General features: G+C 37.4%; 1 protein-coding gene across 33 annotated transcripts in view; it reads right to left on the bottom strand.

Moving 5' to 3' along the window:
• The window catches only part of Ptprd (protein tyrosine phosphatase receptor type D), a 1,324,101-nt gene that overhangs the window by 86,345 nt on the left and 1,211,289 nt on the right, over positions 1-26,467 (bottom strand). For 23 of the 33 annotated variants that reach the window (XM_076934732.1, XM_076934730.1, XM_076934736.1 and 20 more), the window contains 2 exons: positions 16,825-16,866; positions 16,220-16,317 (listed from right to left, as the gene is read on the bottom strand). In XM_076934732.1, the coding sequence (XP_076790847.1) occupies positions 16,220-16,317; positions 16,825-16,866 (140 nt within the window). The remainder of the gene's footprint in view (positions 1-16,219; positions 16,318-16,824; positions 16,867-26,467) is intronic. The other 10 variants (XM_076934744.1, XM_076934746.1, XM_076934748.1 and 7 more) reach the window with 1 other exon arrangement.

Here is a 26,467-nt window from a genome sequence, read left to right as displayed (position 1 = left end):
GTTACCAGTGCCTACTGAGTACCTTGATATGGTGGCCACTATGGGTGTTACCAGCATTTGTCCTCTCAGCAACATGACTGTGCCATGGCAGTTACAGCCATGTCATAGCCATGACCAAACAAGTCATGCTTTGGCCTATCATTATGCCCCTGTATGCATGTTTCTCAATCTGAAGTCTTACAATTGTAGTCAACATTTCTTCACTTGCCTAAGTCCTAGAATTTCCTTACAGTTACCAGTTTCCATGTTTTCTTAGGAGACTATGGACTCATTCCGGACAAAACTCTTCTCTTGACCTTTGTTGTTCTGTAATTAATATTTGTTAAATAACATAAGCTATTCAAACAGCTGCTCTACTGCTTCTCCCAATGTTCACTTACATTCCAGCTGTAAAATACCAACTTCATTTCAAAACCACACACACACACACACATACAAACCAAAAAAAAAAAAAAAAAAAAAAAAAAAAAAAAAAAAAAAAAAAAAACTTAAGACTCTTATCTTTTCTAGTTCTTGCTGTATCTCTCTTGAAGTTAAAGCTTCTTTGGGAACTACAGACACATTATTATTAGTTGCTTCCTAAGAACCTTAGTGTCCATATGAGAGCAAATAGAAATCACTCAAGACCATGTCCAGCAGTGGTCAAAGCCCTTCAGACCGTCAGTAAAGAGGAACTTATATGAGATCAAGGAGTGCAAAACAGACAACTATACCTATTTGATGAGAGATTTTCCTGGGGTGAGTCGGGTCCACAGAGGTAAATCATAAGCTACAGGTGCTTAGAAGATGCAGAGTTTGATGTTGCTAAGGAAACAATTTTATATATGTATATGTATGTATATATGGGATTTAGGAATAACAATTTGAAAAGTCTAAATAGAAGAAAGCTCTGGAACGTGGTAAACAGGCTGCATTTGAGGTTCTTAGTATCTGCATGGGTTGAGCAAGAATGAAAGATTCAGCACAGATCAACACTCAGATTTCTTTAGGATAGTGCTTTTAAGATGACCTGCTGTGTCTTTGTTTCCTGCTACATTTGTTTACAAGATGCAGAATGACCACCAGCTGAGAGGAGATTCTCTGTTCCTTTTACATCTTGGTTGCTAAGGTTGTTTCTTAACTATAGACAAAGAAAGCATCTTCTCAGATTGTCAACTGTCAGGTCCATCTTCCCTGTAAAGGCCACACTGGGAGTTTAATCAGTAGGCACTTTTGAGTTAAATCTAAAGGGTCTGCTTTAAAATGCATTCACTCCTGTGCCATCTAAAGATAATAACAGTCTATTTTCTGAGAGAAAAGGGTCTGAAAAATAAGGCTGTACTGCTGATAGATCAGGTGGAGTTGTCGGTTGGGAAAGCAGCTCTTTTTACACAGGACTCTCTTTGTTCTGTGTGCACCTGTTGTTGGTAATAGCAATTTTGACCACAAGAAAGAGGTGTTTTTGAGAACTATAAGTTTAGTTCAAAATTGATCCAGACACATACTTTGGCTAATCATCTGCTATAAGCCCAATAGGGAGCTTGTCACCATGTAGCCAACAACATGCTGAGATGCCTTGACACCTGACCATGAAAGTCTGAACACAGCATGACACTGGAATGTAAGAAAGCAAACAGTAATGGTTAATGGTGCTGGCTTAACCTATGGAGTTTTCTTTTTCTACCTTATTATATCATGCTTTACTGGATTCAGCAAAGCCCTGGGAGTTTTGCCAGCGATAGAAAGAGACCAGAGTTTCACTGATTTTAAGACATAGATTTCTTTCCAAAAGTGTAACATTTCTGATTGATTGGCATCTTAAAACTGGTGACAAGATTATAATGATATAATTAATGCTTTTTTTCTCAGTGGTTTATATAACTATGTGGGATCTTATCATTGAAGATACTTACATGTAATGAAACAAGTAATATTTTCTAACATGACTAAACATTTCTATCAGCAACCCTGAGGTATGCGTATAGACAAGCTTATTTTCATGTTACCTAAACCCAGGTCTAACTTCTGACTCCAAGTCCTTTGCAGTCGACCATTCTGCTGCACTGTTTTTGCTGCTGGTTCAGTAAATAGATGCAGTAAGTGTCACAGAGAGAGATCAAGGCCTAATTTGAGAAGTAGACATTATATTATATGTAAGTAGGAAGGAAATGATCTTCCCTCACAATCCCATTTTAGGAGAATCTCACACTGACTGACTAGTAAATGTAACTGGTTTTATTCCTCAACCTGAATCTATACCAAAAGTAAAACATTTGCACTCCTTTTTAGTTCATGAAATCATTTATTTTTCATTCCACTATACAAATGAGCATAATTTGTTCAAAACTATAAAACAATAGCAACAACAAACTCCTATGACCTATGTTTCAATTTTCTTCCTTGCAAAAAGTTTAAAACAGATCTTTCTTGTATACTGCTTTATTTCTTCATGAATATACAAGTGTTACCCTCCAGGAAAATCTTACAGATTCAAAAGTAGAACACACACACACACACACACACACACACTCACACACACTCACACACAGGCATGAACATATGGACAAAACACAGAGGTTTGTTGAAGACAGATTTGTACATGTCTCTTACAATGTACTCTTACATGGTCAAATATATGAAGAACTTTGTTAGAGGAAAAAAATTTTTTTTGCTGCTTTGATGGCACACAATGCGCGTCTCTTCTCTGGAGAAATGTAACATTTACTATTGGGGACTCTCTATCTCTAGAGAAAAAAAATGTATCATCAATGTGTCATAGGAAAACTACCATCTATTCTGATAGATAGTTTAAAAAGGTGACATGGTAACTATAGAATTTGCACAGGATTTCAGCAGAAATATTTTTATCTACTAGGAGATTATGGTTCCTAGACTCTATAATCAGGACATAACAAGAAACAAACAAAAATGATTGTGTTTGTCATTAGAGAGAATTCATGTTGGACTGCAATGAACATACCACTAGCTCTTTGTTTTGCCACACAGTAGGTATGTGACACTGGGCAAGCTTTCTTACTGAAGCTCATTATCTCTGAGCTCTATCTATCTATCTATCTATCTATCTATCTCTATAACTATATCTATATCTATCTATCTATCTATATATACATTTAAAGTTTTGTTCTAAACAATGTTTAATGTCACTACATATATCCGAAATGTTTATATATTTAATTACTTATCAAGGAAATAGCAATGTTATTTTTTTTTACTTCTCTAAGTATATATGGAGAGTTTATTTAATAATGGATAATATACCTGATGTGACAAAATCAAAAGATCAAGCTTGACATCTGTAAAGTTTTTTAGAAGAGGTTCATCAGTATTGACACAATGGGCTGTGAAAGATCACGGCCATAAAAACCAGAAGAAATCCTTAGCACATGGAAACAATAGATGCCAGAAGAATTGAATGTAGTATGGTCACAGATATCCATCTCTTCAGATAATAACAAAACGTGGGGTTCGACTTTATGACAGAAAAAAAGAGTTGCACTATAGCAAGGACTTCTGAAAACTTGTTTTTTGTTACTTTCTAATTACAATGAAAGGATTGTGAAGGGTAGTTTTCATATGAAATTTTAAGGTGTTACTACAAATAGAAAGAGTTAGCACTAACAAATCTGAAAGTAGATTTTTGACAATTGTGTATGTGGACACCAAATCAGGATGGAGAACATTTTTAAAGGGGATTTAAATTCAATCAGAAATTGGTTGGTTAACCCCATAAAATTTATACTATCCTTAGACCAATGGGAATATCTATTGTGGAAGACTATGGTGATGTAATGTTTTATGAACATGTAAAGGTTGTTACAGACACAAACAAACAGGCATAAGACCTGCACAAAATGAACTCTTCAGACTTCCAGCTAGGAGTGAAGCAAATGAATCTCCATCCACAGCTGAAATGCTGATGGCTGCTTTGTGGGGTGGAGGGGGGAGTCGGATTTCTTCTGGTATATGGGTTCTGGTAGGTCACTCATGCTTCAGTGGATGACTACAACCATGCCCTTACTTACAGCACTGATTGGACTCAGTGAATTAATAATAGATATACATGAAAATTGAAGGGAGACATAGTGGCTTGATTCTGATAAGAATTGTAAAGGAGGAATTAAGAAGTGGATTTCAGCAAAACACATTGGATACATGTATGAAATTCTGAAATAATGGGCTGGAGAGATGGATCATTGTCTAAGGACACTGATCGCCCTTCCAGAGGTCCTGAGTTTCATTCCCAGCAACCACATAGTAGCTCACAACCATCAGTAGTGGGATCTGATTCTTTTGTTTGGTGTGCATGAAGACAAAGTGTGTGGTGTGTGTGTGTGTGTATGTATGTAATAATAATAAAAGTAATAATACACAAATATACTTTTAAAGTATTTATGAACAAACTGTCAGAAACTGTGAAGAGATTTTGTTGCTAACTATGTTTAAGGTAGGTTAATACCTCAACTCAGACCACAGAGCTTATAAAAACTAGAATATGCTTCAGTTAGAATTTGTGAGTTAGAGTGTTGTGGTGACCATTTTTACTTTGTATGAACATTTGTCTCTGTATTCTCCGTTGCTGATTCTGTACCAGCAGGGAGCTAAGTACTGGAAGGATTTTGGTACTGTCATTTCTATAGCCCATCAGTGGGTTTTCTAGTCTGAAAATATTTGTCCTTCCTCATCTGCCTTAAGGCAATCTAGAGATGTATCAGAGGTTACCTTGTAGCGGATTGTTTGTTATAAAGATTTGATGGAATATGTAGGGCAGGAAGTAAGGGGTAGAACTTCCAGACAGAGGAGTGGTGCAGGGATTAGAAATCAGAAGCAGGGGCATCGAGAGCTGCCACAGAGAGGAACAGACACAAACTGGAGCACAGCAAAGTATCAGCTAGCCAAGTGGCGAGTCATAGGCTAGAATAATCGTGTTAAGTTTAATCAGTAGCTGGGAGACTGTCCCAGGAAAAGACCTAAGCTTTAAACCTTATTTACAGCTTTATTCATACAACTGGGAAGTCAAGAGAAAGCCTTACAATATTGGAGAAACTGAATATTGAAAACCAAATTGAAAGTCACATTTTATTTTTATCTTCCTAGAGCACCTTGATCAGAATTCCTGGAATACTTGAATGTTGGCGGCCTTGGCTCATGGGATGGAGGAAATCTGTCTATATGAATAACCTACTGAATATATTTTGCAGGAAAAAAGAGACACAGTTAAAGAGAAAGTTACTCCTCCCAGTTAAGAAGGCACTTGTGGCAATGCATAGAAGGCAGAAAATAATTTTGAGTTTCAAACATATCTACTCCTAAATTGGTGTTGCTTTATGCAATCTCCCAATTGTTCATCTTAATAACAGGTTCCCTATATTTTTGTACATTATAGACATCATAGATTAACTTTATTAAGAAATTACTTTGTATGTATGCTATGAGTATTCATCGAAACCTGGGAAAAATTTTAAACATCAGATTGATTATACCATAAAATAAAATTTCATGTCATACCTGTTTAGTAAGAATGGAGAATGGCAACTTGCAGCAGGGCAGCTACTACGGCATAACTGGCAGCATCACACTCAAATTCAGCATATACCAAAAGGCTCACTAGGCTTAACTGTTTTCACAAAAAATGGTGACCCACACACTATTCACTGTCTGTGTCTCAGGACGTACCTAGTAACCAGGGCCAAACATGAAACTCCCTCCTGCCCAAATTCCCAAGACAACTGGGAAATCCACAGAGCCCAGCTGACTTGGGACCTACCTATCCTGCTGAATTCCACCTTCCTTCTGGTCTGCTTCCTCATCAAGGCCAGACAGGCAGCCTGATACCCTCCCATACCACATAGCCTTTCTGCATCCCAGGAAGGAGGTCTGTAGTAACCAGAAACACAGCCTGCCTGTCTCCCAGGAGGTCTGCAATAATCAGTAACACAGGAGGTCTATCTTAAGCAGGGGCACAGTCCTTCCAGTTTGCCACTGGGGCAGATGCTGCTCCTGGAGTCCAGAGCCTACATGTCTTCCAGAAATGCACACTGCCCAGGAATGCAGGAGGTCTGCCCTCATCACTGACACAGGAGGCTGCTCTAACCAGAGCTACAGGATGCCCCTGCTAACCAGAAACAGCACTGACTGCCTCCCAGGAGGTCTGTAGTAACTAGAAACAGAGCCTGCTTGTCTCCCAGGAGGTCTGAAATAACAGTTCTACCTGCCTCCAAGGTGGCCAACTGCAATCAGAGGCACACAGGTAAGTTAACACCAGAGATAACCAAGAATCCAAAGCAATTTGGCACTATCACAACCCAGTTCTCTTATCACAGCAAGCCTTTGGACACCCTAATATGCCTGAAAAGCAAAATCCCATCTCATGAAGATGATAGAGGCCTTTACAGAAGATATAAATTACTTCCTTAAAGAAATACAGAAAAACACAGGCAAATAAGTAGAAGAAAACAATAAATCCCTTGAAAAATATAGGAAAATACAATCAAACAGGTGAAGGAATTGAACAAAATAATTCAAGACCTAAATGGAGGCAACTCTGGAGACAGACAACTTAGGAAAGAGATCAGGAGCTACAGATGCAAGCATCATCAACAGAATACAAGAGACAGAAGAATCTTAGGCATAGAAGATACTAGATACTATAAAAGATATTGACACAAAGGTCAAAGAAAACGCAAAACATAAAATGCTCCTAACCCAAAATATCCATAATATTTAGGATAGAATGAAAAGATAAAACCTAAGACTAATAGGAATAGAAGAGGGTGAAGAGTCACATCTCAAAGGGGCAAAAAACACCTTCAACAAAATCATAGAAGAAGACCCTAACCTAAAGAAAGAAATGGCTATAAATGTACAAGAAGCCTACAGAACACCAACTAGATTGGACCAGAAAAGAAAATTCTCTTGTCACATAATCAAACTCCTAAATGCACAGAACAAAGAATATTGAAAGTTATAAGGGGATAAGGCCAAGCACCATGTAAAGGCAGACCTATCAGTATTACACCAGACTTCTCAACATAGAGTCTAACAGCCAGAAGATCCTGGGACGATGTCATCCAGACCCCAAAAGAACACAAATGCCAGCCGAAGCTACTATACCCAGCAAAATTCTCAGCCATCATAGATGGAGAAAACAATATATTCTATGACAAAACCAAATTTAAACAATATCTTTCTACTAATCCAGCCCTACAGAAAATACTAGAAGGAAAACTCCAAAACAATGAAGGTAACTACATTCAAGAAAACACAAGAAATTAAACCTGTTCCGACAAACTGAAGAGAATCACACACATAATACCACCTCCAGCAACAAAAATAACAGGAAAGAACAATCACATGTCTTTAATATCTCTCAACATCAATAGACTCAATTCTCCAATAAAAAGACACAGGCTAACAGACTGGATACAAAAAGAGTATCCAGCATTTTGCTGTATACAACAAACACATATCAGTGACAAAGATACTACCTCAGAGTAAAAGGCTAGAAAAAATTTTTCCAAGCATGTGCTCCCAAGAAACAAGAAGGAGTTGCCATTCTAATATCCAATAAAATAGACTTTCAACCAAAAGTTATCAAACAAGTTGGGGAAGGATATTTGGCAATCATCAAGGGAAACATCCACCAAGAGGAAGTCTCAATTCTGAACATCTATGCCCTAAATGCAAGGGCACGCACATTCACAAAAAAAAAAAAAAACAAAAAAACAAAAAAAACAAAAAACAAAAAAACAAAAAAACAAAAAAAACAAAAAAAAAACTTTACTAAAGCTCAAACACATATTGAATCTCACACATCAATAGTGGGAGACTTCAACATCAATAGTGGGAGACTTCAACCATTCTGACCAAGGAACAGTTCATTGAAACAGAAATCAAACAGAGACACAGTAAAACTAACAGTAGTTATAAACCAAATTCAACAGAACATTTCATCTCAAACAAGAAAATATTCCTTCTCTGCACTTCATAGAACTTTCTCTAAAACTGACCATATAATTGGTCACAAAACAAGACTCAACAGAAACAAGAACATTGTAATAATTCCATGCACTCTACCATATCATCACAGACTAAGGCTGGACTTCAATAACAATAAAACCAACAGAAAGCTCACATACTCACGAAAATTGATAACTTTGTCAGGGAAAAAAAATAAAGAAATCAAAGACTTTATAGAATTCAATGAAAATGAAGGCACTGCATAGCCAAAATTATGGATACAATGAAAGCAGTATTAAAAGGAAAATTCATAGTACCAAGTACCTTCATAAAGAAATTGGAGAAATTCCACACAAGCAACTTATCAGCACACCTGAAAGTTCTAGGACAGGAAAAAGCAAATATACTCAAGAAGAGTAGAGGGTAGGAAATGGTCAAACTCGGGCTTAAAATCAACCATGTAGAAACAAAGAGAATGATACAAAGAATCAACAAAACCAAGAGCTGGTTCTTTGAAAAAATAAAAAAGATAGATTAAACCCTTAGCCAAACTAACTAAAAACACAAACAGTATCCAAATGATCAAAATCAGAAATGAAAATGAAGAAATAACAGCAGAAACTGAGGAAATTTTTAAAAAAGCATTAGAACCTACTACAAAAGCCTATATGCAACAAAACTGGAAAGTCTAGATGAAATGGATGATTTTCTAGAGAGATACCACATACCAAAGTTACATCACAATCAGGTAAACTATCTAAAAAGTCCCATAACCCCTAAGGAGATAGAAATAATTATTAAAAACCTCTTAACAACAACAACAACAACAACAACAACAACAACAACAACAACAACAACAACAACAACAACAAAGCCCAGGTCCAGATGGCTTTAGCAGGAAATTCTACCAGATCTTCAAAGAGGAGCTAATACAATACTCTTCAAACAATCCCAGAAAATAAAAACAGAAGGAACACTACCTAATTCATTCTATGAAGCCACAGTTACTCTGATATCTAAACCACAGAAAGATCCAACAAAGAAAAAGAACTTGGAGCAATTTCACTTATGAATATTGATGTGAAAATACTTAATAAAATTCTCACAAATCAAAACCAAGAACACATCAAAACCATCATTCACCACAATCAAATAGGCTTCATCCTAGGAAACCAGGAATGGTTCAATATATGAAAATCCATCAAGGTAATATAGTATATAAACAAACTCAAGGAAAAGAAATCACACGATCATCTCATTAGATGCTAAAAAAGCCTTCAAAAACTGTAACACCCCTTCATGTTAAAAGTCTTGGAGAGATCAGAAATTCATGGCACATACCTAAACAAAGGAAAAGCAATATATAGCAAACCAATAGCCAACACCAAATTAAATGGAGAGAAACTTCAAGCAATCCCACTAAAATCAGGGACAAAACAAGGTTGCCCACTCTCTCCCTATCTATTCAATATAATACTCACAGTTCTGGCTAGAGCAGTAAGAGAGCAAAAGGAGATCAAGGAGATACAAATTGGAGAAGAAGAAGTCAAAGTATCACTATTTGCAGATGATATGATAGTATACATAAACAAGCCCCCAAATTTTACCAGAGAACTCCTACAGCTGAAAAACAGCTTCAGCAAAGTGGCAGAATATAAAATTAACTCGAGCAAATCAGTAGCTTTCTTTTATACACTTGATAAGCAGGCCGAGAAAGAAATTAGAAAAATAACAACCTTCACGCTAGCCACAAATAGTATAAAATATCTTGATGGAACTTTTACAAAGAAAGTAAAAAGTCTATATAACAACAACTTAAGAAAGAAATAGAAGATCTCAGAAGATAAAAGATCTCCTATGCCCATGGATTGGTAGGATTAACATCGTGAAAATAGTCATATTACCAAAAGCAATCTACAGACTTAATGTAATACCCATCAAAACCTCAACACAATTCTTCACAGACATGCAAAGAGCAATTCTCAACTTCATATGGGCAAACAAACAAACAAACATCCAGGATAGCCAAAACAATTTACAACAATAAAAGATCTTCTGGGGGATCACTATCCTTGACCTCAAGCTGTAATACAAAGCAATAGTGATAAAGACTGCAGGATATTGGTAGAGAGACAAACAGTTTGATCAATGAAATAGAATCCAAGACCCAGAAATAAACCCACACACCTATAGACACCTGATCTTTGATAAAGAAGCCAAAAACATACAATGGAAAAAAAGCATCTCCAATAACTGATGCTGGCCTAACTGGCTGTCTATATCTAAAAATAGATCCATATTTATCACACTGCACAAAGCTCAAGTCCAAATGGACCAAGAAAGTCAATTTAAAACATGGTACACTGAACCTAATAGAATAAAGTGGGAAAAGAGCCTCAAACTCATTGGCAAGTTCTAAGATCAACAAGTTCTAGTTGCGAACTGGTACAACCACCCAATTGATAAATGGGCCCTCATAAAACTGAAAAGTTTCTGTAAGGCAAAAGACACCTAGGATAAATTGACAATCTACAGACTGAGAAAAAATCCTCTCTAAATCTATATCCTATAGAGGGCTGTTATCCAATATATACAAAGAACTCAAGAAGTTAACTCCCTAAAACCAAATAACCCAGTTAAAAAATGGGGTACAAAGCTAAACAGAGATTCACAACAGAGAAATCTTGAATGGCTAAGAAGCACTTAAAGAAATATTCAAAGTCCTTAGTTATCAAGGAAATGCAAATCAAAATGACCCTGAGATTCCACCTTACACCAATTAAAATGGCTAAAATCAAAAACTCAAATGACAGCACATGCTGGCAAGGATGTAGAGAAAGACGGACACTCCTCCAGTTGCAAACTGGTACAACCACTCTAGAAATCAATCTGGCATTTCCTCAGAGTATTGAAAAGAGTTCTATATGAAGACTCAGATACATCACTCTTGGGTATATACCAAAGATGCTCCACTATAGCACAAGACATGTGTTCCACTATGTTCATTACAGCCTGGTTTGTAATAGCTAGAAGCTGGAAACAACCCAGATGTCCCTCAATGGAAGAATAAATACAGAAAATGTGGTTTATTTACACAATGGAATACTATACAGCTATTAAAAACAAGGATGTCATGAATTTTGCAGGCAAATGAATCAACTAGAAAATATCATCCTGAGTGAGGTAACTCAGACCCTGAAGGAAATACAGAATACCTAAGATACAACCCACAGACTGTAACAAGTATAACAAGCAAAAGGCCCAAGAGAGAATACTTCAATCCCACTTACAAGGGAGAAGAAACTATTCATGAGAGGCAGAAGAAAGTTGGAACCTGGGTGGCAGAGGGGAAGGGAAGCATAAAAGGATCAGGTGGTGGGGGGGAGTACAGCAGAGAAGTCCAGAGGGCCAGAAGAATGAATGGAAACATACAGCCTCAGAGGGTGGGAAATGGGGGTAGCCCTTTACAATAAACCAGAGACCTGGGTGGTGAGAAACCACTCAGGACTCAACGGGGGTGACCATAGCCAAAATGACCAACAATGTGGAGAAGAACTCAAAGAGTCTACCTCCAGTAGATGTAGAGGGCCTCATTTGGCAGGATGGGGTTACTAACCCAGAGTCAAAATTTCTGATCTAGAACTGTTCCTATCTAAAAGAACTACAGGGACAAAAATGGAGAAGAGACTGAAGACAGGAGCCTAGCATGGCTGTCCTCTGAGAGGTTCTACCTGCAGCTGGCTGATATAGACACAGATACTGACACCCAACTATTGGACTGAAGTTGGGGCCCCCTATGGTTGAATTATGGGAAAGTTTGAAGATGCTGAAAAGGAGGATGACCCCATAGAAGATCAGCAGTTGCAACTAACTTAGAACCCAGGTAGCCTCAAAGATAGAGCCACCAACCAAGAGCATACGTGGGCTGATATGAGACTCCCGACAAATATATAGCAGCATACTGCCTGGTCTGGCCTCAGTGGGAGAAGAGGTGCCTAATTGTTGGAAGACTTGAGGCCCCAGGGAAGTGGAAGGTGTTGGGAGCTGACTTTTAGCAGAAAGTGGCTATCAGCTTTGCAGCCATCTTGAGCCATATACCCTGACATGAGACTTGGATTACAATAGCCTACAACAGCTGAGCACACTCTGATAACATCTTGCTTTAGATACCCAGGACTTTCCTTGGGTGTGTGAGATTAAAGGTGTGTGAGATTAAAGGTATGTGACTTAAGAGTGTGACTTAGAGATCAGATTTAGAGACAAGACCTAAGGGCATGACTTAAAGGCATGACCAAAAGGCATGGCTTAGAAGTGAGACATATAAAAGGCTAGAGGCAGACAGAGAAAGCAACAGATTACTTGACATTAGTAGAAGACACTTGGCTCTAGGGAGAACAATTTGGAGTAACAGAGATTCAGACACTAGGAGTAGGAGTAGACATTAGACACTGGGAAGAGAACAGGATTGAGTACAACTAGGAACTAGGAATTAGGAACTTGGGACTTGGACTAGGAAGAGAGACTGAAACATAAACGGGATTGAAACACACTCTGTCTGGTCTCCATTCTTCAGGTCCGTCCTCACTCTCTCTCTTGCTGAACCCCGATCCGCCGACCGGTGTGGCAGCTTGGGCCGGGATACAGTGGCTGCCAAGTGTGGAGTGGAGAGGACCATAACATTTTTGGCCGCCCAAAGTGAGCCAGCGTAGGCCCCAACAGGGAGGTATGGTTGGGGGAGCACCCTCTCAAGGCAAGGGAGAGGCAGAATGGTATAAGGAACTGTGGAATAGGGGATTGGAATGGGGAGAGAGAACTGAAGAGTCCACCTCCAGTAGATAGATAATGCCTAAAGTAGAGGGACAGGGTTACTGAAATGTAAACAAAATAATTATTAATAAAAGAATAGGGAATGGCAACATCATAGGAAGAACAACAGTCTCAACTAACCCAGATCCCTGAGACTTAGCTACAGAGGCTAAGGCACCAACCAAAGAGCATATTGTCTGGTCTGAATATCCCCCCAACCCCCACACCAAAACAAACACACATACAACCACATGTGTAGCAGAGGATTGCCTTGTCTGGTCTCAGTGGGAAAGGATGTGCCTAATCCTGTAAGGACTTGCACCAGGGAAGGGGGATGCAGGGGTGGTGGTGTGGTATGTTGCACACCCTCAAGATGAAGAAATGTGGAAGGGGGGACCAGGGGGCAATGTCTTAGACGTAAATAAAATAATAAAAAAGAATGAATTTCTTCAGAATAGGCATTATAAGACCTTAATATACACTTTTAATCTTTTAATATATGCTTAATGCTTTAAAGTAATGGATATAATTATTTTCGTTAGTTTTCATTGGTTCTTTTCATCAGAAGCTTCCAGTTTATAATCTTTCAGTATTGTATACATAAGGAACACATTCCCTATTTCTCCAAGCCATATAATTTATAGATGAAGAACTTATTTGGGTATGCTACTGTGCAAGGCTACAACTAGAGAAAGTATCCAAACCAAAATGCAGATCTGTTTGTATTACATCCACACCCTGTCCACCATCATAACACTTAGGTCTCACCATTGGCCCTGCACTGGAAGCTAATGACAGCTTTTGGCCTTCTATACTGATCCAATCTTACCTTACTCAACTCACTAATATGAACAATTTATACTATCACAAATCCACTCAATGCTATTTCTCTACATACATTTTTTTTTTTTTTTTTTTTTTTGCAGAGATATCATAGTATCTTGTTAAACAGCAGATCCTGTCTCAGCAGATTTGGGACAGTAACTAAAACTCTGACTCTTTAGTATTCCTAGGTGACGTGAGTGCTACTCATGTCATCATGAGAGTATACTTTTCCTATGTGCCTTTGATTTTGCCCTTGACAAAATACTCAGCACTCTTCCAAGGGCCACTCATACCACCATCTCTTCTCTGTTATCCCAGTTTGAGGTTTCAAAAGCTCATACCATTCCCAATTTCTCTCTGCCTTGTAGCTGTGTCTCAGTATGTTAAGCTCACATCTGATATAAGCTTTTAGCCACTATTCCAGTCCCATACTTGTTTGACAGGTGTAGCTGGCCCACCATGATGGTCAGGTACTCATCCTCCAAAACTGTAAGCTCCAGTAAACTCTTTTTATAAGCATCCTTGCTTGTAGTGTTTCTTCACAGCAATAGAAAAGTAACTAAGACACTAACAATGCATCGAGTCTAAACTATAATTGTGCATATGCATATGTACATGTATATGCATATGTGTTGCTATTAATGACTCGGACTGATGATGTCTGCCAAGTGAATCTCAAATATACAAGTGCCTATTTTCCATCCCAAGGAGTGGTGATAAGTGGAATCCTAAATAAAGGGTATCATCTTTCAAAATGAAGTTTTCAGAGATCCTTTATCCAAATTCGTTTAAATGCTATTTTTAAAATAAGGATCCACAGATATAATAGTTTACTAGCTGGAATACTGTATCTAAGATGGAGTCCAAGAAAAAAAAATTATTTTATTTTTTAAAGACAGAGACTCACTATTTATAGCACAGGCTAGATTTAAATGTATGATATATATATACACCTTCTACATGTTACGATTATTGACATGGCCTACTATGCCAGCCACTATAGATCTAAATTTAAAATAGACTAGACTTTAAAACAATGCCATTCCATTTTGCAAAGCTGCACTTATTTTGAGTTCTACATGTTTGTAAGACTAATACATTGCCTTTGAGAGTAGACTTTATTTTGCACATGGTAGATGCTATATTTAAATTGAGATTACTCATATTTCAGTGACTTTTTTTTCTCATAGAAGAACAGGAAACCTTAAAGCGTTTAGAATGACCTTCAGAGATGAGGATAAACTCATTTCTTAGGCTACAATATTAGCATGACTCCAATGATGGGAGCTAATGTGCAATTAGCTCTTCTGACCTCAGGACCACTGTAAAGAACTCTCGTATCTTTATCCTTGGTTTGTTACATATTTAGTGTTTTTCAGCTTAAGCAGACTCAATAAGCATTAGTCCCTAGTGATTAATAAAATAAAGAGGTGATGAGTAATGAGTTTACTCTTTCCCCACTGAAAACCAGTTTAAAAAAATATTCAAATCTATATGGTAGTTAATAAGAAAAAAAAAAAAAAAATAAAAAAAAAAAATTCCCAAAGTGTTTCTCTGATATTTCTATGTAAAAGTCTTACTCTCATTACCAGAGATGAGTACACCACTTAAATATCTCCTTCATGGATATTAAAACACAGTCCAGTCAATTCATGCCTAGGGAGCTTTAATCACAGACCATCTTCCTGAAGAATGGTAGACTCTGAGTGGGCTATCATGTCAATGGCTGAGGTGACTCTGGGAGTTGCTACGGGCAGTAATGCCAGCATGCAGTTCATAGCTACTGTTAAGGAGTTGCTTCTGATCTAAATGATCATTAGCCTAGCTTTGCATGGAATCTTTCTTGAGAATTTCTTTATTTAAGTGAGGCCAGCTATTTCATTCAATGGATACAAGTAAATTTGCAGGAGCTGTGTGAATTTCTTGCTGATGGAGAGTGGAGTGATAGTTTATTGATCAACTGAGAAATTATATTTTTAACTTCCATGACCTATCACATCTTTGTAAATAAAAAAATTAAAGCAGGGTGATGAAGAAAATATATAGAAAAATAATTAGTTTGAAAACAGGTCCATTTCTGGTCATCTTAGCACTATGCACAGTGGCTGGTGATTCAATAAGCAGAGAGTTTTCAGTCCCCAGGAAGCATCATATTCAGAAATCTACTACATATTGGGCCAGCAGGAGGCTCAGCAGGAAAGGAACCTGGATTCTCAGAATCCAATGCAGAAGGAGAGAATTGACTCCTGTAACTTTTCTTCTGACTTCCCCTTATGCACACTCACATATACACATACACATAGAATAAATAAAGCACAATAAAATTTGACTTATTTCTGATATCTTTTACAATGAAGATTCTTACCATGAATAAATTTATTTGTATCTATTTGAAACATTTAGAAGTTTACTGAGTCAGATCATTTCATGAAAAAGAAAGAAAAATATCACTCAATTTACCTCTAACAAATGTAAAACAATACCAATAAAATGCAGTGACTATATTGTCTATTAATACAATTTGTATCAGATTTGAAGTTGTGTTTCAATAAAAGGTACTGATGTTACTTTTCTAGTCAACACAAAGGCATGCAAATGTTGGAAGTTCTGTGACATAAAGAAAATGTATTACCTCATATTCCTGGGAAAACTTCAGGTTATCATTTGCTTTCAACCTCTCAATATGATCTGCAAGTTCCAAGATAGGTATTGGAGGATGGCTAGCCATACCTATTAAAAATGAAGAGGAAACACAGTTGAATAAAAAAAAAAAAACAATGAGACTGACCATTCCAAAACACAGTGAATGCTGTAGTTAGAGATGGCCTGAAACATGTGAGTAGTAAAAATGTTTTATGTGAGAAAGCAGGCAGATAGTCTGGTTACTCAAAGCAGGACATGCTCTAAAGGGAGGATTTTGGAACCAAGTAGACAATTCACCAAGCATATCCCCCAAACTAGCATTCCTAGTGTAGAAGAACGTGTTACTGTGCTATGAATCAATAGGTTAGCTAGCAGAGAAAAAGGGAAGTCGGGCCTGATGTCAACTTCTGCTTTGAGTAATTACTGTTATGACATCTCAGACTCCTTCTCCTGCACTGTGTGAAATGGAAATTGTGTGAAGTTCAATGGTGTAAAGTCAACCAAAGAACAAACAGTGAAGAAGGCCTGGAAGGGAAGGAGGAGCAGCCTGATAGGAAACATAAAGTGACTTATGTATAAACAAAGAAAACTAACTTGAAAAATGAAGGTTACCAGGGTAACCGGAATCATCTGAACCTGCAAAGGAAATGATGGTATAAATAAAATAAAATAAAGTAAACTGAATGGATTTGTTTTTTTAAAAAAAAAATAAAATGGATAGCCTGATACACCTTCATAAAAGACTAATAAAATGCAAGCTTATGCAGGCTTTACCACAGAACTTGACACGTGAGGATCACTTTATTATTTCACAAACATGTCAGGTGACCACATTCACATGCAAATATGAACACAGAAAATGACATGCACAACAGCTCATTGGCAATGATAACCAACAACACATTGACATCAAACCAAAGTGAACTTCAAAAATGTTTCCACTAGTAGCAGATTGTAGAGGCTGGGGTTGCAGCCTTCTCCTAGCCATTAGTAAACGGCCACACTAATAACACAGTAGTAATTTGCCCCCATGTCTTACTCATCAACACCCAGCAAGCCTACAAGCTACTCCAGGTGTAAACATCTTTGTCCATGTTGGAAAATGAATACAAGAAAATGAGCATATGATAGATGAAAAGACAAGGAAAGAAAAGAAAGCAGAGTGGGAGGCAACACATCTTAGTTCAGTTGGCCAGCTGAAGACATACTAATTTCACAGTGTTTGTTAAAAATAATCTGCTGTTAATTTTGATGATTCTTCTGTTTTTCGGATGTTTTCCCTCTGTTCACATGATTTGATCTTGTCTCACTGAGATTAATTTTGCAAGTGTACCATGAGAGAGAATTGCTGACTCGGATATTAAGAGGCACAAATTCCAGCTGGCTTGAGACAGTGAACTAACATGCCCCCAGGGAAGTATCTGAAGTAGAAAATTAGAAGTGGGGAGCTCCAACTGGAAGCTCTGGTGATGCTCTGCTCTCACTGTCACTCCGGAGGGTAACAGGCTGGAAGGATGACCATTATAACAACACGACGGGATTATTTATGGGTACTTTAGAACTGGTGCCTACAAAAAGTCACCCACTAAGTTCCTTTATCTGAAATGCCAAATTATTGGTGGTATAGTAAATTAAGTAAAACAAAACAAAAACTACATTGCATCTTTCAGACAATCATCCTGTGGTGTGATCTATGGTGGCTTTGTGTCCATGGGTGTGAAGGTCTACTTCTAGGAGTCAATATCTTGGCAGAGACCCAACTGAAATGAGTTGACTAGATGTAGATTCTCTTTGTCAACGATATAATTATATACTTGGACTGAGAGTTTAGAAGTCTTTCTGAAACTTTTTATATAGATGAAAGTATTGAACTTATTTACATTCTGTGGCGGGAAAAGGTGGGTGACAGCAATCTAGTAACTAAGAAAGAGCTTCTCCAGATGAGGCACTCCCCAGAGAAAAGAATGGAAATGCAAAAGCACAGGAGATGTTAGGCTGGGCATGGATCTGGACATGGAAATGGGCTGATGTGGACATCATTGCAGTGCTTTAACAGAGAAGGTAATAGAGACAAAGATGTTTAGACCTTTTCGAGCGAATCGTGGGAGAGAGTTATTATCATATATGGACTGAGTGGTGGTTTGGCTAGAGAGGGAGGACACAGAGCCAATCAGGGAGGCGTAGGGGACTGAATTACTGCTCAAAGCTGCAAAAGTAAAGCCAGTTGGAGATGGGAAAAGCATTAGTATAACAGCAGAAGTTCACAAGAAACAACACAAGATGTGATCACATATTTGCTTCCAACATGTGGTCTCAAAGTACTATGTTGGAAGCTAGCTACAGAGAAATTCAAGCAAATATGTGCTGACTCTTGGTAAACAGCATTTGAAAACGGTTACTTAAACTTGACAGTATGCATCATATATACATCATTTCTAGGACAAGAACAGCCATTTCATATACAAAGGCTGAACCTATAAGAAGGGCATGGAATACAAAGGAAACATAGCCTCAGGACACAGAATACGAAGTTACTTTTGTTCTGACATCTACTTCATAGGGACCTGTAATTGAGTATCACAGTGTCTTTATATGTAAGATCAAAAAATGAAAGTCAGTTAATTCTGGAGCATCTCTCTTCCTCCCAGCATTATTTCACTACACTGATCGAGATTCTGAAAAGACAAGGATCTTTTGAAAGTGGTAACTATCAAACAGTTTTTAAATTGTGGCAGATTTGATTTGAGGTCTGGAGAGCATCATTTATAAAATAGAAAACTATTATATACTTGAGTTGTCTGCTATTTATGTTTAGAAAAATGTTCTTTAGCTAGCCGAAAGAGTGCATATTCTATATAATGATGTTGCCTTGCTTGTCTGTTAAGAAGAATACCAACATTAGTGTGATTTCACATAAAACATGAGATCAAATTACTTCAACCTGAAGCTTTTTATTTCATATAAGAAAACACTCATCAAGGGTGTGATAGGTTGATTAAGACTGGCCCCCTATAGATTCATATTTGAATGCTTAGTGAGTGGCATGAATAGCTGTGGCTTTGTTGGAGTAGGTATGGCCTTGCTGGAGGAAGTGTGTCACTTCAGGATTTCAAATGCCCAAGTCAGGCCCAGTGTCTGTCTGTCTGTCTCTCTCTCTCTCTCTCTCTCTCTCTCTCTCTCTCTCTCTCTCTCTCTCTCTCTCTCTCCTGTCTGTTGATCCTGATGTAGAACTCTCAGCGACTTCGCCAGCACCATGTCTGCCTGGTTGCTACCATGCTTCACCATAAGGATATTGGACTAAACCTCTGACTGTAAGCCAGCCCTAATTAAGTGTTTTCGTTTTTAAGACTTGCCAAGGCCATGGTGTCTCTTCGTAGCAATAGAAACTCTGAGACAAAGGGTTTACTTCAAAATAATCTCCAAGAAAATTGGTCATTGCCCAGTGCTGAAAAATACATATGATCCAAACCAGATTCCAATATTACGGATGAATACTAAGGCTAGAATACTAAGGCTAAGTTTATCTTACTGTAGTATTTGCTCAGAGTTTGTCTAGAAGCCTAGCCATTGTTCACAGTCTAGAAAACAAGTTGTGTGTGTCACATGTCTGAATGCATGCATGGACATATGTGTGTTTGTTTGTGTTCATTCAAAACAATATTTTCATATATTAAATTTCCTTTTTTGGAAGTGGCACATCAGTCCAATAAATTCAGAACCTCTGATATTTCAGATGCTGATGTCTTAAGTTCCCTAGCAACAGTTCTCTACCCTATGGGAATTCATGATGAAGACAGCAGGAATCTTGTAATTCCATTTGTTATTACTTTATGCTCAAAAATCTTATCAGGATTTATGAGAACAAAATAAACCTTTTTACTAGTAATATCTTGTATCCCTGTTACACCTGGCTAAAAGGCATTACTTCTTTTTGGATATTATTAGCAGCAAAGAACTTGAAGTATTAACAACTGCTGAAGACATTCCACGATGAGGACCTCATTGGTCTAAAGCTACAAACGTACAACACAAACACATCCTAGAGGCTTGTTATTGACCCTGAGCAGCTTTCATACTGAGGCCACAGCATCTGTCAGATATGATGTTAAAAAGAAACCTAATGGTGTCTTCACAACAATCAACTCTACTATATAAGATGGAGAGAAAAATAATTACTTTCCATATGGTACGTATTTGTGATAATAGTCACAGTGGCTTCCTCGAATGAAGTAAAACTTCAATAACTGTGGAATTTTTAGCTGAGCTACATCCTGGAGACAATGGAGTACAGTGCTTTTATTTTACACACTAGGACTCAAAAGTTCAGGAATTGTACCTGTTCACCTAAATAGTGAATAGTAAAAACATTACTCTGTTCTTTGATATCCTGACCCTGATTCCTGTCTAGAATAGGAGCTGATTTTTCTAGATCAGAGGCAGGATCCAAGGTCTGAGTGAGTCAGAATGGTACAGCCGGTAACAACGAAGCATTAGCTATTATACAGTTGCCACTTTACAAAGAAACTATCACCTTTGTTTCTTTGTGAGAACAGATGTCTAGGGCTACCTTTGTTCATGTGTTTTTGCTTTTCAAATAGCACAGGCATACCTTTCCTATCTGAACAGCAACAATAAACATGAGACTCAGCCCTCAAGTAAGTCATCATTCAGGATGTGAGGAAGTGGGTGGTACCTGAGAACGGAAGCTACTCTGCTCTGTCATTTTTCTGTGCCAAGTGGAAATATGAGGCTGATTAGGGAAGTTGTTCATAAAGCTAAACATCCTGATCAACTATCAAGTGGCAAGTTCAGTCTTGTCAACGTTGCCCACTATATTCTTGAAGTCCAGTGGGTCACACATGTAAGATGTAGACGGTGTGATGTCCTTGTGCTCACAGACAAGCACTAGGAAAACCAGGAATGTTAAGTACACAGGTCTATCTCTTCCACAGAAAGGATGTTTTTCAACTAGAATGCTGGGAGTGGCTATTGTTAATAACCTGGTGACCTTTGCTATCTCTATAGCCAGGCCTCACCCAAGTCTCCCCCCGCCCCCAAATTTTTTTTCCTCCTCTCCCTTCCTAGATCTTCCTCTTTAGGTCTGTTTCTCAGTCAATAGAACCCATCCTTATGGGAGGTGCCACAAGTACTTTACATCCTAGTGACCTTTGTACTAACTCAATCAGAGACTTAAGCTATAGAACCCATCTTCATGACAGAGTAATTTTGCAAAGGAGTTTCCATGTAGTCACGCCTTAAGCTTTCTTGTGCATTGGGATTGAGATAATTGTTACCAGAAAATGTATTTCCAAAACTTCACTGAACTTAGATATGTCCAAAATAAACTGTCCTGTGTAGAACAGAGTTTCCCTTTTGCCTCTCACGTTCATTTCTCTGCTGGCCGTAGAGCTTTCTGGGACCCCCACAGTAAGAATCTGCAGTTTCTTTTGGCCTTCTAAATTGTGACCTCTTCATAAAATGACAAACTCTTCCTTTTGTATTTCTGTCAATTAAATGAAAGTGCTGACAGGGTCTTTCAGCTGCTTCAGTCAAGGTGGTAACATGTACCCCAAGTTCTGCAGTGACAAAATGATCATTAAACCACCCTAATCTAAATACAGTGTGATAATTACTGCATCCTAGAACTCTTAGTCTTCAGCCTGGTTCTGAGATGGGGGAAGGTTAAAATACTCAGGCTCAGCCTTACAATGCACACACTGCAGATTCCTTTCTGTCAACACATTCAGAGTTCCTTAAACTATAAACTAATGCTACAAGTTCAGAATGTTAAAAACTGCAGTGCAACTTGGCAAGACAATTTTGAGAGTAGAGAGGTGATTTTGCTTTTAAAATATTCTTACTCTGTACTGGCATTTAGTGCAGGCTTCAAATAACTATACTGTCCATAGAGAAGTGTTTATCCAAAAGAGGCTCAGTGTTTCTCATCCCAGAACACCAAATCTAAAATCTCCAATATATAAATTATCTTGAACTTGATTTGATGCGTGAATGGAAAATTCCACATCTGACTTCACATGATAGGTAGCAGTATAGGCATAGCAAACTACCATATAAACCTACTTTCTAGCTATGAAAAAAAAATTAACACTTACACTTGGGTTCCATCTCAAAGATATCTTAGTTCATATATACAAATGTTAAAAAAAAAAGTTGAGGGTTGTAGCTCAATGCTAGAATGCTTACTTAGCATGCAAGAAAATTTGGGTTCAACACCCAGTTTAAAAACAAACAAACAAACAAACAAACAAAACATACATGCACAAAAAGTCCTTGTCTGTTAGAAAAACATACTACATACCAAAATGTAGGGAAAATTCAATTTCAATGTTTTTGGTCCCTTGCATTTTATATATTGAATATTCAACTCACACTTGCTTTATTTACTTTCATAAGCATGTTTCATCTGTACATTAAATGCCTGTAGAACCCTTTGAGTTTGTTAAGGATAGCTTTTGTCGCCAGCATTAATGGCAATACATGATTTTTGCTGTCACTCAATATGTGTGCTTACAATGTCCCAAAAGTTTGCTATGATTTGTCTGACAACAATTTATGATAAAATCATGGGGAACATTTGGTAGGTGTGAACCAAGGGGAAGATAAACTGTTTATTAAATCAATGACCTTGTCATGAGTGTATCTGACTTAGCAGCCACAGAGAAAAATTCATTTCTTTAAAGAATTGTCACATTTTAACATAATTTGTATACTACTTCAAATGAGATTAATACAAATACTCTGGGAATTTGTTTCATAAACTAATGATAAGTAAGACATAAAGAGAACATCGATTTATAACATATAATTACTTTTAGGAAAAATGGCAACAATTTGACTCAATTACGGTCAGTAATATCCTTAATTAAATATTCCCCAAAGGTGTTTCTCGGGTAAGCATTATTTTTGTAGGATTTCTGAGAATGAGGGATTTAAACAAACTATGTTCCTTTATGCTCAAAATTTACCACTCTGATTCAATGAATCAGAGTTTGACCAATATAAAATACAAGGAACAAATGTTTTATTGTTAGGTTGCATGCACATGTTTACTTAGAATAAGCCATGAAGATAATAAAAATGTACAAATAAATGTGGGTTTTATCAGCATTGGTGCAATTGCTAACACCAATGGATGAGGGAAGCTCCAGCATGACCTCTCCAAATCAATTTGGCTACTGTGCAGGCAGTCTGCTGCTGATATCACAATCTCTGATACATTAACTTTTTATGAGTTTATGTTTGGTTTTCAGAGACCATCAATCACCCAACAGCCACACTTTTCTTTCAGGCAAAACACACTAAGTTCAGCCCCAAAGTGAAAGGAGACCTTCAGAGCCAAGGCCATGGCTTTGCAGTGTTTGTTGCTTTTCTGAATCTCCCTTTGTTGTGTTTGGGTATCTTTGTAAGGGGAGGGGAAAACAAAGGAAGTATAAGCAGTCAGGTTGGTGGTGCCTGAACCTGTGACCCACACTATTTTGCCATTCCTTTATTTTTCCTCTCTACTGGACCGAACACAGACTTCTTTCGAACAGTCTACTCAATTTGCATTGCTTGGAAGATGCACAAATATGAACATACATGTCTTTTTTTTCTTCATCAATTACTAGCTTTTTACAGTATCCTTTATCTTACTCACTTTTCCAATATTCTAGTGACCATGGAACAGAGAAGGAAAATTATCAGCAAACAAATTTTACCATATTAAAAAATTCTGCAATTGGTTATCTTTATCAGAATGATAAATGCCTTTGGTATCTCAGTCCCTGGCATCTGACATGCAGAGATTGAGACAATGATGGGAAATGATCTACAAGACACAAAAGGCAGGTTACACAAACAGAACGGGCTTAATGCACGTTGAAATCTGCAGAACAGCATGAAATCAACACTATGAACTGCCAAAAAGGAGAAAAAAATTCATACTCTAACTTGGAAAGGCTCCTGTTGACATTGCAAAGTTAAGCCAGAAAACAGTATGTATGGTCCACTATCTACAAACACATTGCATATTTGCACACAAACTGAAGTTCAGAAGGGCATGTGCAGAGCCTTTGAAGGCAGATACACAGGTAAGATCAGAGTAATGATTAAAAATCTTTTCTTCTTATTTTATATATGACTAAAAGGAGAACTAAAATTCATGAGATAAAAATGTATTCTTATTTGAGAATACCTTTGACTTAAACTATCAAAGTGTTCAGACATATAAAAATTTTAAATAATAACACTGAATAGTAGTGTAGGCAGGATTTTAAATTTTCTGAAATTCCCACCATTAGAAATACGTATTGCTTTTGTAAATACAAGCAAGGCATACTGGGAATGTAGGATACAGAATTTACAGTGAAGGAAAAGAGTGATATTTCTTTGCAGTGCAGGCTATCAGACACAGTTCAGTTTTGCCTAACGCAAAGCCTAGCTGCCAACCACCCCTAACTCACAAAGTATTTCCTCTAGGAAAAGGCATACAAGGCTTGCCAAAAGTTTCCAGTTTTAGTAACTTACTTATATTGTGTGTATGTGTGCATGTGTAGGTTCCCTCCTATGAGTCCTGGCAGTGGAACTCAGGTTGTCTCACTTGGATGAACAAGCCTTTACCTGTTGAGACATCTAAGCAGTCCTAAGGTTTCTTTTAAAAGCTTCTTTTATAAGTGAATCTCTCCTCCTTTTCCACAAAACTTAAAGATTTGCAAAAGTTACCAAGGGGTTAATAATTGTAATATATAAATCTGTCAGCTCTTTTCTCTTTAACTCTTCCTGCCCAGCTTATTCTGCTGAGGGCAGATTAACATACCACTCTATGCAGGTTTCATTTTAATGCTATAAAGTTACTACTGGTGTTAGAAAGATGTCATTTAATTGCTCAGACAAGCACACCAATAACTGAGGACCCATTGATGTAATCTCTAATTATCTTAAAGAATTAAGTAGCCTAGTATCTTCCAAATATATTGTGTCTATATACTACACTTTGAATTTTAAGACATAAATACACAACCATGAATGATATTGGCAAACATGAAAGCCTACATTCAGTTCCCATAGTCAGGATCACCCTGGCTTTCTTAGATACTTGAGTACGACTTTCGCACTGGGACTAGATTTCTGTCCAAAATTTTACAAGTACACAAAATTCTGTAAAGCTGAACATCAGTGGACAAAATTCTGAGTCTTTTATGATCAAAATTTGTCTGTGGTACTGCTAAACTATCAGAATTATATCATATGACAACTGAAACATCTGCCAAAATTAAAACAAAAATCTGACTTCTTAACTGATGACTTCCTAATGAGAATAAATAACTTAAAATCTAGCTTACCATTCACTCACAGAAAAAACTTTTTAAAGAAAATTAAAATAAAATCAGAGGGCTTAACAATAAACTTTCCTCTATTCTCCTCAGCTGATGGAGTGCCACATGGTAGTATTTGCTTGCTACTTTATCATTCCTAATAGTCTGTCACATGTGACATCACCTGTTCTCTTGGGGATGTTCTGTGGTTAGTCCTTGGTATATAAATCATAGTTTTCTTATTTCACTGAATGTCATATATTAGGAGTGAAGGCATGGGTTATTAATTTCCCACTTCTGCATGTCATTAATAAGTATCTTCAACTGTTAGTGTTATTTGGGAATAAATAATTACAGATTAATAGGTATGAAACAGATAAAACTTATTTCATATAATGAATTACATAAAATTTAAAGTAAAAAATAAGTAGAATCATAGCAGCAACAAAATCTAACCAAGGGTAACTTTAAGTTATCACCTGAGAAAATTATTGCTTGTTCAATAAGAGGAGAGGAAGAAAAGCATAGGTAGTTAATTGCACCACCTTTGGCTGTTACACTTTGGCATGTTACTAAGGCAGTCACTGGTGCAAATTCACACTGACTGAAGGAAATGTCCATATCACTTAAATATTAAACTTTAACAGTTCAGTTAATTTCATTTGTAATGGCCAATTGTTTAGGACAAAAGCCCTATGCAGCTTGGGAGAAAATGAGTTCATTTCAGAAACAAATCAAGCTTAACAAAATTTGTCCTTCAAGCAAAAGCACAATACAAGGCTTCCTGCATGAGATGTGTGTTGGATGGCTACCTCTCGTGCTATGTTCTTCTGAGGGACTGCTGTCAGGCTACATGAAGAGTGAGGTAACACATGTGCTCCTCTTGTTGGTACCTATTTGCCCACTCATTCAATGATATACTG

This window comes from Arvicanthis niloticus, chromosome 5, assembly GCF_011762505.2.
Source record: "Arvicanthis niloticus isolate mArvNil1 chromosome 5, mArvNil1.pat.X, whole genome shotgun sequence".
In the NCBI taxonomy this organism is placed as follows: domain Eukaryota; kingdom Metazoa; phylum Chordata; class Mammalia; order Rodentia; family Muridae; genus Arvicanthis; species Arvicanthis niloticus.
Note: the sequence above shows the minus strand (reverse complement) of the source record. Positions and strands in the feature narration are given on the sequence as shown.